At 38.6% G+C, this 14,767-nt stretch overlaps 1 protein-coding gene across 1 annotated transcript; it reads left to right on the top strand.

Moving 5' to 3' along the window:
• Positions 1-10,213: 10,213 nt before the first annotated feature.
• Positions 10,214-13,564, top strand: bpgm (2,3-bisphosphoglycerate mutase). Its single transcript, XM_027013848.3, has 3 exons — positions 10,214-10,360; positions 11,081-11,698; positions 12,111-13,564. Exons 2-3 carry the CDS (start codon positions 11,095-11,097, stop codon positions 12,290-12,292), a joined length of 786 nt encoding a protein of 261 aa, XP_026869649.2. The 5' UTR covers positions 10,214-10,360; positions 11,081-11,094; the 3' UTR covers positions 12,293-13,564.
• The last annotated feature ends 1,203 nt before the right edge of the window (positions 13,565-14,767 follow it).

Here is a 14,767-nt window from a genome sequence, read left to right as displayed (position 1 = left end):
GAAATTGATGGTATTCATTATATTATAGGTATTTAATAATAAAAGGTAAACCTGGGTATTCTTAACAGATTGATCAGATTTAGTAAAAAAAAAACATTGCTTGCCTCTTATTATTACCTTTATATTAAAACCTGAAAACCATACACTACATAATAACTAAATTTCTTAATAAAACATATATTTCAGTCTTGCATGATGAATTCTTACCTGTGTCTTACTACTCTCTCAACTGACCCTTGCTGACATTCAGGTCTACACATTCTCCCAGGTGACCATGACATCAGTGTTTGTGTCAAGGGTGCATGGTGGTGGGCAAGAAGATTTAGAGGTTGCTTCATGTCTGTTCATGCAACTCTGAAAAGGAAACTTCCATGTAAGGTCTTGGTAATAGTCATTTAACAGTATACCATAAATCAATATTAATGTATAATATGAATATGTTGATTTATACAACATCAAAAATAAAATGTCACTGCCACAGAAGAAGGATAAGAAAACATTCAGAAACCCTTTTATTTTGCTTTCCACTGTCACTGAGTCTCGATACCAATGTCTTTGTAAATATTTATTCTGTGATGTCTTACTAGTTCTTTTTGTTTCAAATAAATACTCAGTTCAGTAATTCAACACTAAGGCTCGACCTTGTTTGTGACCATCACTGTGGTCAGGTATATGTCACTATATGTCAGCTATTCTTTGCTGTATCTGAAACTTAAAAAATATAGACCTGCATGTCAAACCACACATCAGGAATAGTACAGATATATGGTTAACCTTTACAAACACTAAGGTTTTGAAAGGTAAGCTTTTGAAAGGTCAGTGGGTCAGGGTCAGGGTTGTGCTACGGGGTTTGCATTACTTTAACTCTATAGTGTCATTAGCACAATGTTTCAGCTGGCTTCTGTGGCCAGGTTGATAATGTAAAGTTATTGTAGGAAATCACCATTTTAAGTAAAGGACTAGAAGCAATGGTTCCACTGTTACACACAGAAATTAGAACTAAAAATAAGAAAGTGGCCTAGGACCAACAGTTAACCCACCTAATTTAGTGTCATGGACACCCTTGAATGAGTTCCAAATAGAGCATCTCATATTACTATAAGACTGTGCTTCCACCTGCTCACTATTGTCTAAATAAAACAAGTGATTTACATGGCTCTGATCCCAGTCAGCTGCTGCTGTCGTCCAATGCGCTTGGAAATCTTAATGTTGTAGTGATTCTCAGTGGTTGACCTTTTTGATCTGAACTTGCAGCACTGTGGTAACCAAAGTGGCGCTCCTATTGCCATATACACACGCACTGTTATATTGGCAACAATATTATATTGTTATATTGGCATCGAGATCTCAGTCACCTCTGGAAACACTGTCATAAAAACAAAACAAACAAAACAAAAAAACTTTGGGCATCATACATCAGATGCTAAGCAACACATCACTGAAGTAGTTATAGAATGTATTATGTAAGAGTGTATCATTTGAATCTGACCATGACCTTCACTAGAGCTTTGGAATGCTCCTTACAAGCCTTGTCTAATAAGTGCCTGATCTACTAAATGCCAGGTCATCACTGGCCACTTAAAACTCTCTTGCACACCACAGCATAGGTGTGTGATACAGGTTTATACAGAACTTTCTAGCATGAACCCTGTTTGGAAGACAAAGGTATATTTGAAGTGAAGTGTTCACATGGGTGTTAGACACTATAAATCTAAATGATTTCCCTCTGTCAGGTCACACTCTCCTGCATTGTCTTTCTCCAGCAGGTTTGTCTTATTTCAACAATTACAACCTGAACAGTTTATTTGGCAAGTATCAGAACCAGTAATAGATGCTGTTTTTTAACGGACTGCATGCATCAAATCATTATTGGATTAAGGGATGTTGCACTGTTATTGCATCTCATTACTAAAACATTGGTCTAGATCAGTGCTTCCAAACAAATGAGGTAGCAGACCATACTTCATTTATTCAGATGCCTCTGAAAATTGTTTACAATCCACAGAGATTTTCACCTATGCTGAAACTCTGGAGTGCAGGAGTGGCTCCACTGTGTCGATGACAAATGATAAGAAGTCAACAGACTAAAGATCCAATTACTGCCATTCACATCAGTTAGAAAATAAATTTATTTATTCATATATTCTCCTGCAAATTGTTTCCATAGTTTCATAAGTGGATAAATGATCAAATCTGTTGAGTTAGCTGGAAGAATAAAATGTAATTTTCTCACAATTTTGCTTTTTTAAAAAACACATTAATCTTATATGAAATGCTTGGGACTGTACAATGGTTTCCCCTTTTATAATTTATATGGAATTATTAATTATAATAATAATAATAATAATAATAATAATAATAATAATATAATCATCATCATCTTCTTCTTCTTTGCCTTTTTTCTCTATAATTCTCTATAACTCCATAAAAAAATGAATAAATTCTACTGGGAGAGATGCAAAATCACATTTTAGGTTTGTTTTTGGCTTGATTTAACATTAAAATTGACAGAAATTATATGACTTTATGAGCTAAATACATTTGCCTTAGATGATATTCATTACAATTTTTTTATAACTAGAAACCACAAGGGAAACTGTGGGTGCATATATTTTGCTATTGAAACAGGGCAATAATTTTTGAATGATTGCACATGAGGTTACTATGATCTTTTAATATTACAATTGATAAATCAGTTTATCCACATATAAGCCATATTTTCCAAATCTCACAGAAAAAAAGGTTCAAGATTACCTCCTGGCGGAGTGCTTGGGCTGAATGTCTGCATTGCAAAAGTGCACACACACGTGTCTCTGTGCTGTGTTGTGTGAGCTGTAGCATCGTACATTAGAAGCATTATTTACTTTGAGATTGTGACCTAAAGCAATTCTTGTATAAACCTAAAGATGTCAGTATAAAACAGGCAAAAACATCAGCATGTTACAGCATGCACAAGTGCACCTCCTCCAGGTGGATTTTTCCTTCAAGCTCAGATCCTCTATCCGAAGCCTGGGGTTGCTTGTTTAGTATCATTCCAACAATCCTCTATTCTATACTCTTGTAATGAGTGTCTTGCATTTGTTCCAGTAGTCCAGTAGCAGCACAAATGAGACAGCTGCTAATAAATAGAACACACCCTGAATTGTAAGCTGAAGGTTGGACAGTCCTGATACTGAAGGAGCCCCAGAAGGGACAGCTGTATCCAGCTATTGGGTGATAACCTGCCTCTACACAACATCAAAGCTCCTGTCAAGCATCCTTGCAGCTAAGATGAGTAGGCACATGACTCAATGCATGAGCAGAGCCCTGAAAGGCATTGACAAGAACACCAGAGGAGACAATCACCAGCTACTGGTGAATAAAAGACTGTAAGACCAGACAGACACAATACAAGTAAGCCTATGATTCAATGCCACATACATGGATCCTGAAATGTTTGAGGCTGTATAATATCAATTGGACTCTAAGAGCCTTCATCAAGAAGTCAATGGAGCTGTGGAAGATGACCCTAGAGACTGACTTTTAGCCAATAACAAGTCACCAACAAGTGTGGGACTTACCAAGGAAATGCCATGATCTGCACAGGCCTGAAACCCCTTGGTGAGATTATCAAGAGTGGCTATGGATAACAGCTACAGAATGATGCAACCATCAACCACCTCCTCTACATAGAGGACATCAAGCCATATGCCAGAAGTGAACAAGCCATCGACTCACTAATCCATCTCACCAGAATATACAGCAATGACATCATAATGTCATTTAGGCTGGACAAGTGTGGTCGGATGGTTAGAAGGAGAGTGAAGCTAGCTAGGACAGAGGGGGTCATACTACTAGAAGGCAAAATAACAGATGCTGAGTGCAGGTACAAGTACCTTGGAATCCCACAGGCAAATGAGAACCATAAAAAGGCCACAGTGAAAACAACTACATCAACATACCTGAAAGAATGAGGAACATCCTGAGAAGTCAGCTAAATAGGAAGATCAAGATCTGGCCTATCAACACCTACACACCATACCAATCATTAGGTACACCACTGGCATAATAACCTGGCCTATGGAGGAAATAGAAGCAACTGACATCAAGACAAGGAACCTCCTCACAATGCATAGAGGGTTTCAGCCAGAATCCAACACACTGAGTCTGTACACTAAGCAGAAGGAGGCAGGCCAAGGACTACTCAGTGTCAACCAGGATCCATCCAGGAGTACACCAGAATGTTGACCCCAAGCGATGACGCACTTAGTGAGCACCTCAGACAGCAGAAACCTGAGGAGGATGGAAATGAGAAGGAGCAGGAACCATCATGGGAGGATAAACCATCTGCACAGTATGTACCACAGTCAAATATTGGAAGTGGCTGATATGGAGAAATCCTACCAATGGCTGGCAAAGGATGGACTGAAGACATTACGGAGGCATTAATCATGACAGCTCTTGAACAAGTTCTGAATACAAGATCAGTAGATGCTGGGATTTACCGCACCAGCCAGGACCCCAGATGCAGGCTGTACAAAGATGCCCCTGAGATAATCCAGCACATAACAGCTATAGTGATAGGCTATAGTGGCAATCCCGAAAAGATGTGGAGGGTGAAGGCAACTGTGGTTCCCGTGCTAATTGGAGCACTAGGGGCTGTGACCCCCAGACCAAGAGAATGGCTCCAACAAACCCAAGGAACAACATCCCAGATCTCTGTTCAGAAGAGTGCAGTCCTGGGTGCAGTTAAGATATTACGCGGGACTCTCAAGCTCCCAGGCCTCTGGTAAAGGACCCAAGCTTGAAGGAAAAAAGACCACCCATATATAATATATATATATATATATATATATATATATATATATATATATATAGACTGCATATACAAGGGTTCATTATTGTCACTCCATCTGCCAAAAAGTGTGGTTGTGCTATTTACACTGAAGGGTTAAGTGCATGCCTATATCTTGTACAACATAGGAGGAACGTTTCTCACACTTTTAGTGCAAAGATTGAAAATCAAAAAGGAATGTGTTCTACAGCTCTGTTAAACATATTGTAGAGAGGTCTATTGCATCAAAAAAAAATGTGTTAAAACATATGTACAGTCATGGCCAAATGTTTTGAGCCTGACAAATTTTGGTTTTCACAAAGTTTACTGCCTCAATTTTTTTTAGATCCTTTTGTCATTTGTTTATATGGTGAAGTACAATTATAAGCACTTCATAAGTTTTATTTTTAACTTTTTGACAAATACATAAAGTTTAAGCAAAGACTTAATATTTACAGTGTTGACCCTTCTTTTTTAAGACTTCTGCAATTTGCCTTGGCATGCTGGATATCAGCTTCTGGGCACAATCTTGATTGATGGCAAACGATTCTTACCTAATCAGTGCTGGGAGTTGATCACAGTTTCTGTGTTTGTTGGTCCACCCTCTTTTTGAGGATTGACCACAGTTTCACAATGGGATTGAGATCTGGGGAGTTTCCTGGCCATGGACCCAAAATTCCAATTTTTTGTTCACCAAGCCACTTGGTTTTCACTTTTGCCTTTGACATGGTGTTTCATCATGCTGAAAAAAACATTGTTCATCACCAAATTGCTCCTGGATCATTGGAAGAAGTTGCTCTTGGAGGATGTTTTGATACCATTCCTTATTCATGGCAATATTCTTGGGCAAAACTTTGAGCAAACCCACTCCCTTGGATGAGAAGCAACCTCACACATAAATGGTCTCAGGATGCCTCAATGTTGGCATGACACAGAACTCATGTACTGCTTACCTTTTTCTCTACAGACAATAATTTGTCCAGATGTCCCAAATAGTCTAAAGGGGGCGTCATCAGAGAAAATCATTTTAAACTATTCCTCTGCAGTCCAATGCCTATACTTCCTGCAGAATATCAGTCAGTCCTTGATGGTTTTCTTGGAGAGAAGTGGTTTCTTTGCTGCCCTTCTTGACACCAAGCCATCCTCCAAAAGCCTTCGCCTCACTGTACATCCAGATGCACTCACACCTACATTCTGCCATTCATGAGCAAGCTCTGCACTGGGGTTGACTCAATCCCATAGTTGCATCCTCTTTAGGAGACGGTCCTGGTGCTTTCTTGGATGCTCTGAAGCCTTCCTCACTGCAATTGTTCCTCTCTCCTTGAAGTTCTTGATGATTTAATAAATGAATGACTTAGGTACAAGCAGCAATGTCCTTGCCTGTGAAGCCCTTTTGATGTTTCCTTGGTGTAACCATGGTTAACATAAGAAAACATCAAGCACCACCACACTTTTAGAGCAACCAGTCTGCTCTTCTAATTAGCATGACAGTGATATCAGATGCCTTGTCCTGTTTAATACTTTTTCCTGAGCTAACAAGAAGCTCACTGAAATGATGTTATAAGGCCATTTTGTGGCAAGGCTGAAATGCAATTGCTGGAATGCAGTAATTTTTGTGATTAAGTTCATTTTCATGGCAAGAAATGACTTTGCAATTGATTGCAATTAATCTGATCATTCTTCACAATCTAGAGTTAATGCAAATTGCCAACATAAAAACTGAAGTAGCAAACTTTGTGAAAACCAAAATTTGTGCTAGTCTCAAAACCTTTGGCCAAAACTTTAGAAGAGAAAAGTCTTAAATTTGTTGGAAATTCAAACTTCCCGGTTAAAATCAATTTCTTTTCAATTAAATGCACTATATTTATGAACATCTCCTTCTTAGCTAGGCTACCCATGATATGATTTCCGTATGTTTTTCCTGTGAGAAAATATACTGCAATATTGTAAAAATGGCTAATCAGTTCACTACAGTATATTTTAAAATTCCATAAAAAAACACAAATTAAATTGTTATCAATTCACTCTGCTTTATTCTTGGAGAACACTTTCCACTAAATATATCACTTTTTGAACCAATATAATATAAATAAATCAAAGTGTTACCAAATCACTCCACTACATTTTTAAAACATACTTTCTCATGTATCCATAAAATGACTTTCAAGTGTTTTTAATGGCGGAATTTTGAGAAATGGGAATGTAAAATCCTGTTAAATGTCGGTGATTTGGTTTCATATATGCAACATTTAAAGCGCTAAAAAATAGACAAATCACTTCATTATATTCTTGTAATAGACTTCTTCATATAAATAAAATAAAAATAAAAATGTATTTATATAGCGTTTTTACAACAGGTATTGTCACAAAGCAGCTTTACAAATGTTCACGTCCAAGCCCCCAGTGAGCAAGCCAAAGGCAAGGAAAAGCTCCCTAGAGCATGAGGAAGAAACCTTGAGAGAAACCAAGACTCAAAGGGGGGGGGGGGGGATCCTCTTCTGGCCAACATCTCTCACCACATTAATAACAATTTTAAAAGAAAAATAAATAGAAAATTAAAGAATAAGCAAATAATGTGTTTCTAGGGACAATATGTCTTTCTAGTCTTGTCCGGATGGTGTGCATGTGTCTAAGACCCATTCTGCAAGAGAATGTCCATTAAGGGCAACGGAGAGTAGTTGGATGGGGTGAAGGTGTGGTGGGCTACAGCAGGCGATATTAGGGGTTGGTAGGAATAGCCATGGTAGCTCAGACGGGGTTGAGGCTCAATAACATCATGACATCAGAGGTAGGATTACGTCTGTAGAAAGAGAGGCTAGATTATTACCATATCCAGGTATGAGTTCAAGTTCAAGTTCAAGTTTGGTTTATTTGTCACATACATAGTCATACACAGTATAACTCACAGTGAAATGGTTGAGAGTGCTCCGTCCAAACTGAGGAAAAGAAAACAGGGGTGCATAGAGAAATATAGATATTCTATATATGTGAAATATATATATGCAAAGAGAAATATATATATACTATGTATGTACAAAATATATTAACAATTTATGTACAATATATGTATATTATGATTATATACACAATGTACAATGTATATGGTTGTGTATATATGTACACAATGTACAGAATGTACAGATCCGTTTTGTAGAATAACATGACATATTTACAGTTGTGTTACAAGGTAATTGAATATATATATATATATATATATATATATATATATATATATATATATATATATATATATATATATATATATATATATACAGTTATACAGTTATGTTACATGGTGGTGGTGGTCCCCACAGTTTATCAGTTTCCCTGATTCATGGCCTGAATGGCCTGTGGGAAGAAGCTCCTCTTCAATCTCTCTGTCTTGGTCTTCAGGGAGCGAAAGCGCCTCCCTGACTTCAACAGAGAGAAGAGTCTATTGTTGGGATGGGTGGGGTCCTTCACAATCCTCCTGGCCTTGGTCTGGCACCGCTTGTAGTAGATGGTCTGCAGGTCAGGAAGTTCCGTGTGAGTGATGGGCTCTGCTGAACGCACTACCCTTTGGAGTGCTTGTCTGTCCTGCTTGGTGCTATTCCCAAACCAGACTGTCATGTTCCCCGTGAGGATGCTCTCGATAGTGCAGGTGTAGAAGTTCCACAGTACCTTGGAGGGCAGTCTGAAGTCTCTTAGGCATCTGAGGTGGTAAAGACACTGACGAGCCTTCTTTGCCAGGGAGTTGGTATGGCAGGACCAGGACAGGTCCTGCGAGATGTGAACACCAAGGTACCTGAAACTATCTACTCTCTCCACCATGGTTCCACTGATCCTCACAGGTTGGTAGTGCCGCTCCTGCTTCTTGCTGCAATCCACGATCAGCTCCTTTGTCTTACTGACGTTTAGGAGGAGATTATTTTCCTGGCACCAGTTTTCCAGGTGTATAATCTCCTCCAGGTAGGCCCTCTCGTCGTTGTCCGAGATCAGACCCATGACAAAGGTGTCGTCAGCAAACTTGACAATGATGGTGGAGCTGGAAGTGGCTGTGCAGTCGTGGGTGTACAGTGAGTAGAGCAGGGGGCTTAGGACACAACCCTGAGGAGCTCCAGTACTGAGGATGAGGGTGGATGAGGCGCAGTTGCCCACCCGTACTGATTGTGGTCTGTCTGTTAGGAAGTTGGAGATCCAGTCGCACAGGGATGTATGCAGTCCTAGATCCCCCAACTTAGTAGTGAGTAGGGAGGGGATGATAGTGTTAAATGCTGAACTGTAGTCGACAAACAGCATTTTAACATAATTTCCCCTCCCTTCAGGGTGTGGGTGTGTAAATTAGGGAACTATAATGTGCAATATACTCATGTTTAGACTTTCTGTCATTTTTACAAACAGAAATGTATGTGTCACTATGTATCACTTTTTAATGCTTTATGTGCTTTAAATGCACAGATGTAATGTAGCGTTAGCCACACTGTTATCTGTAATATCTCGTTAATTTATCTTAGCTCACGTCTTGACGATGCAGCTGACGACATAACGTTTTATATAACGTTTTAACTTTTATTTAAATTGATATCAAGACAATCCCCTAAGATTATAAGGACACATTTTCAGTTGTATTAACTCCAAACATCTTTCACTGGTTAATCCTGTCTACGGTTTAAATTATTCAAAAAAGTCAATTGATCTTGCAATATTTGTAGTGTTATCCAAGGCAGATGCACGATGCACTAAACCCTCCACTGAGTTACCAATGCAAACAGAAAGCCCGCGGTTCTACTGACAAATTGTGTTTGTACTGCCCTGAGAGTTGTATGACATGAAGAATTCCTGATAAACTCAAAAGCAATTTGGTTTCACTGGCGTAGGGGAGGGGCTCGCATTGTTGGGGGGCCTCCAGGTGAGTTGGGGTAGGAGGAGATCGTAAATAGGAAATAATATTTAAAAGGGCCTCCACTCTTTATTGGCTCCGGAATGTTGCTCTCCGTTACTGCTTGGTGTGTAAATTGCACATATGGTTATAGTTAAACTATTGCTAACAGATATCGTAAATGACCACATTAATACAAAGGGGTAAATAGGGAAATGATAAGTTTTACCAGGGGGTGGTTGCCCCCGTGGTTCCTTTTAACTAGGGCATTGGCATCTGCTCGCATTCCTCCTCAAATCAAGCCATGAATATGGTTCTGGTTTTCAAAATATTACTAAAAACATGCCCACCCGTTGTTTTACTGCCCCCAGCCAAAGCGGTCTAAAACCACGGCTGGTCTGAATTCTGTCTGTCGTCTCTCTAACGTTTACCTTGTGTACTATTCTATATAGAACTGTCTTTGCGGGGATTAGTGAAATAAGTAAACGAGTTGACCATTTCCGACATAACTCTTACGTCACTCACATTAAAGATTTACGCTATTCGGCCACCATAGTTCCGCGTTATTTTGTTCTCATTGGCTGAGAGAAAACGTCGTTTCTAATAGAGGGGATTCTGACGTTCGTTCCTGCCTCAGCCGTATATAGTGGTCGTCTGCTCTGTGTGCTTGACAGTTTATGTGTGTTGAGGTGAGTAACGAATAATTCGACTGCAATTTCGGCGTTCACAAACCACTTAAAGATTACGCATGTGAGCCTTCACATAAAAGCCAGAATCGTTATTGGAAATTTTGCTCGGATGAATGAGTGGCTCAGAAAGCCACTGGTACTTCATGCAGACAGCCCAGCTATGCTAGTTAGCTCGCTAGTACAATAACGCAATGTTAGTTATTTGTGGTGTGACAGGTTTTTTATTTGACATTTCTTCGAAATCCTCAAGTTTATTTAGTATGCGTTCGTGCTTTTTGGTGTAAATCTATGAAAGCTGCTACGGCAGCTATGGAAGCCCTTGACATTTCATTCGTGACCCGTGACCCGTAACCTTTTTCGTCCTGTCTTTGCGCTTCTGCTTTTAAGCTCCTGTTACGGACATCTGTTTAAATGACTGCACCTAGCCGCATACGTATCACACATCGTGTCAGAAAGTGTCAGTAATAAATGGGACAAAGATGAGCAGGGGCCCGTAGAAATAACATAAGGAAGCATACAACAGTTAGCTCAGTTCCCCATCATCTTACTGAGGAAGCTGCAAACAAATATAGACAATGTGTTAAATAATTTTTACCTATGACAATGAATGATTCTTATAGACAATGTGTTAAATAATTTTTACCTATGACAATGAATGATTCTTTATGGGAACATATTCTAGAACTATATTCACTTGGCTTCCTCTTTAACCCCTCTCAGGCTGCACACAGTGCATGATGTCTAAGCACAAACTTTTCCTGCTTCGACATGGTGAGGGGGCATGGAACAGAGAGAACCGCTTCTGCAGCTGGGTCGACCAGAAACTCAGTGAAAATGGAGTCATTGAGGCCCAGCAGTGCGGCCAGCTGCTGCAGGACCGAGGCTACAAGTTCGACCACGTTTTCACTTCAATTCTAAGCCGCTCCATTCAGACAGCCTGGCTTGTGCTGCAAGCCATGGACCAGGAGTGGGTTCCTATCACAAAGTCTTGGAGGTTGAATGAGAGGCACTATGGGGCGCTGATTGGCCTGAACCGTGCCGAGATGGCCCTGAACCATGGCGAAGAGCAGGTTAAGCTGTGGAGGCGGAGTTATGATATTACTCCACCCCCAATTGATGAGTCGCACCCCTATTTTGCGGAAATCTACAATGACCGCAGGTACAACACGTGTGATGTGCCCATAGAAGAGCTACCCAAAACTGAGAGCCTCAAGGAAGTGCTAGATAGACTCTTACCATACTGGAATAATGTCATTGTTCCTGAAATCAAGAGTGGCCGAACTGTCCTCATTTCAGCTCATGGAAACAGCTGCAGAGCTTTGCTGAAACATCTAGAAGGTAAACTATCATTTACAAGCTCTCACTTTTTCCTCACGTTGTTTACAGAAATTTATCAGACAATCATTTCATCAAGAGATCTGCTTAAATGCTGATATGTTACCATATGGTACCTTTTTCCTTTTTATTTTGAAGTTTGTAACCTCTAGTAATGGAATGAGTTTGCATTACTCTGGCCCTAAAAGTCACGGAGATAAAGTTACATAGGTCTCACTCTCTCTTGTCCTGTTTATAAGTGTATTACGGAGCCCTACTCATTACATCATCACCTTTTACGTAACCAAGCATGTCAGAATAGCCTGGAATAGAGCTTCAGGGATCGGAAAAAATTATTTTTATATATATATATATATATATATATATATAAAAATTGCTTTTCTTTTTTGTTAACATCCTTCTTTTTTCTCAACAGGGATTTCTGATACAGATATTGTTAATGTTACTCTCCCCACTGGAATACCAGTTCTACTGGAGTTGGATGAAAATCTTAAGCCAGTCAAACCGCGAGAGCTCCTTGGAGACCAAGCCAAAATTCAGACAGCTATCAAAAATGTAGAAAATCAGGGAAAGGTCAACCTGGGAAACAAGTCATAATTTCATTTAAAGAAGTTTGCCTTTTCTGTTTAGTGGTGATATGACTGATAGAAATGGCAGTTACAAGAGATATCCTAATTGTTATTATGCACTGAAAAACATATGTGAAAGGTGGAGGATAGTTACACTATACATTTTTCCTGTGGCGAAATGGGCAGAATAGTGATTAGTGACACGAGTGTCAGTACAGATGAATTTGGCAGAAATCAGGCAGGCAGTGGTGCTTAAATAGGATTCTGCTCAGTGATTATATAGAAGGGGAAGAATCAGCACATAGTTTTTACATTGGTAAAAGGTCTCAAATTTTGTGGACTAGAGTACAGGGGTTGATGTATAACTATAACAATAAGACTATGGTAAAGATTGGTTGCAGCTTGGCTTTTTATGTGGTGATCAGTCTTTGAAAATTGTAAAACATGCATGTCTTAAAAAATAACAATCAAAGTATCCCATACACATCAATACCTTTTTTGTTTTCACTCATTTGTTTTTTAGCTAAATTTTAAATTTTTTTAGTAAGAGATTGCACTGCTATAGCCAGAATTTAAACAGTTATGCACTTAAATACAAATTGTACCTCAGCAGGACTGCCAGTTTGGACAGTTCTTTCCAGACACAATAAATAAGCCTATTCCCACCTATGCACTTGCATTATACAACTGAAGTTATTTTGGATAGAAACATACCATGCTCACATATTTTATACAGTATATAACAGTATAAAGGGTTGTGGGGTTTTTTGTTTGTTTGTTTTTTGTTTTTTGTTTTGTTTTTTTTGCATATTAAATATTAATAGGAGGCACATTTACCCACCTGGTAAATTATTATAGTATTTGTTTATTTATTAATGGTGGGGAAAAATGTTGTAAAAAAAGGTCTTATTTTGTGCAGAGGACAGATTTATTAAGTGTTAGAAACTCATATATGACCTATATTAAGCTTCTTTTAATACAAATTAGTTCATACATGCTAATACGTTTACTGATACAAGTGCATAAGATGTGTAAAGATGAAGGGTTTTTTTGTTTGTTTATTTTAGAAAGCTTTAGGTTGTCGTGTTCCTGTATGTCTTTGTCAGATTGTGCGTATGTGTCATGTTTGGCTTGATGTCACAAACTGCTGTACTGTATTTATAGTAAATGCCATCCATGACCCTTTTTTGCACTAGATGTTATAGTTTCAGAACTGTTTTATTTATGACTGGTAGTGATACATGGTTATCCTTGTTGCTCTAAAGTGGCAAATGCAGTAAAAACACTGATTAAATCGTGAGGTGCAGTGTGACCTTGTTCTTCCCAAGGGTCTCGATTTGTTCAAAATGGGGAAAAACCCCAAAAAGAATTTCCTTAAATTTGTAAAATGTTAATAACAAGTGGAATTAAGATGTGCTTCTAACTGATTCAAATGTATCACAATACCCACATAAACATCTTATTGAAAGTACCTCAGGAGCTGAAGGTGTTGATTTGCACTAATATTCGACAAAGATATTGCTGACAGTCTGCAATATATTCTGCATAGGAGTGGGACGAAATGAGAATTTGATATTTTCAGAGAAAGCATTTATGGCACAAATAAAGTTTCCTTACATGTACAACATTTACAGCATATAAGTAATTTGTTTAAGTTGGCCTGCAATATAATGCTGTAGATTTATTGGCAAATATATTTTTGTGCTCATAAAACAGGATTCTGTATGAGATAGCAATCTCTGGGTATGGTAAGACATTCTTTACAAGTCTTCCAAAGTTTGTTCAATGTTCAAGGCATACCAGAGGACATTTTTAAAAATATTAATCTTCATGGGTACACATTTATTATGCTCAGCCTTCTACTTCAAAAAACATTGAGACTTATTAAAAATGCAGTTTTCAGTGGATGACTTTTTAAGATAGGAAATGAAGACTCATCTCATAACCATCCTGACATGAAAACATGTTATATTCTAAGCCAGTGCTGTGACAGCTTTTACATGTGTGAGTTGTTATGTACCAGTATAAAAACAGACCAGGATTTTAATGAAAAGGACCTCCAAGGAGGGAATTCCAAACAGTTTGGGAGTTGGTACTTTTATCTTGGGCAAAAGACAAAAGTACCAACAAGTGCTTTTATCATGAGTGTTTTAAGGTTGCCTGTCAGGCCACTATTGAGGTATCTTATAATAGTTAAGATTTGTCCAAGTTCTTCTATGATGGCTCTAATTTTAAATTATTTTCCCATTCCTTTCATTGCAATGGTTTCTAGCAGGTACACAATGGGTTCTGTGTCTGATCTCTATGAAGGAATCATAACTTACTGAGACTGATATTACGTCCATGTGTGATGAGCTATTGGTGTTGCATGTATGGGCAATTGCATTGAATTGTAGCCTACAAAATGAAACAATATCACCAACCACCCATTGTGATTAGTTGGAACATGCTCTTCCAGATAGCGAGGTTATTTCACTATACCTGTAACATTTAGCTGACCACC

The sequence above is a fragment of the Electrophorus electricus genome, chromosome 16, assembly GCF_041902795.1.
Source record: "Electrophorus electricus isolate QZ-2024a chromosome 16, ASM4190279v1, whole genome shotgun sequence".
Lineage (NCBI taxonomy): Eukaryota > Metazoa > Chordata > Actinopteri > Gymnotiformes > Gymnotidae > Electrophorus > Electrophorus electricus.
The sequence above is the reverse complement of the archived record's forward strand: the minus strand, read 5'-3'. Positions and strand labels throughout refer to the sequence as shown.

Excerpts from the sequence above, each read along its gene's own strand:
- bpgm (XM_027013848.3), top strand. The coding sequence starts at position 11,095 with ATGATGTCTAAGCACAAACTTTTCCTGCTTCGACATGGTGAGGGGGCA. Across the intron at positions 11,699-12,110 it reads TTTGCTGAAACATCTAGAAG|GGATTTCTGATACAGATATT; the intron begins GTAAACTATCAT and ends TTTTCTCAACAG.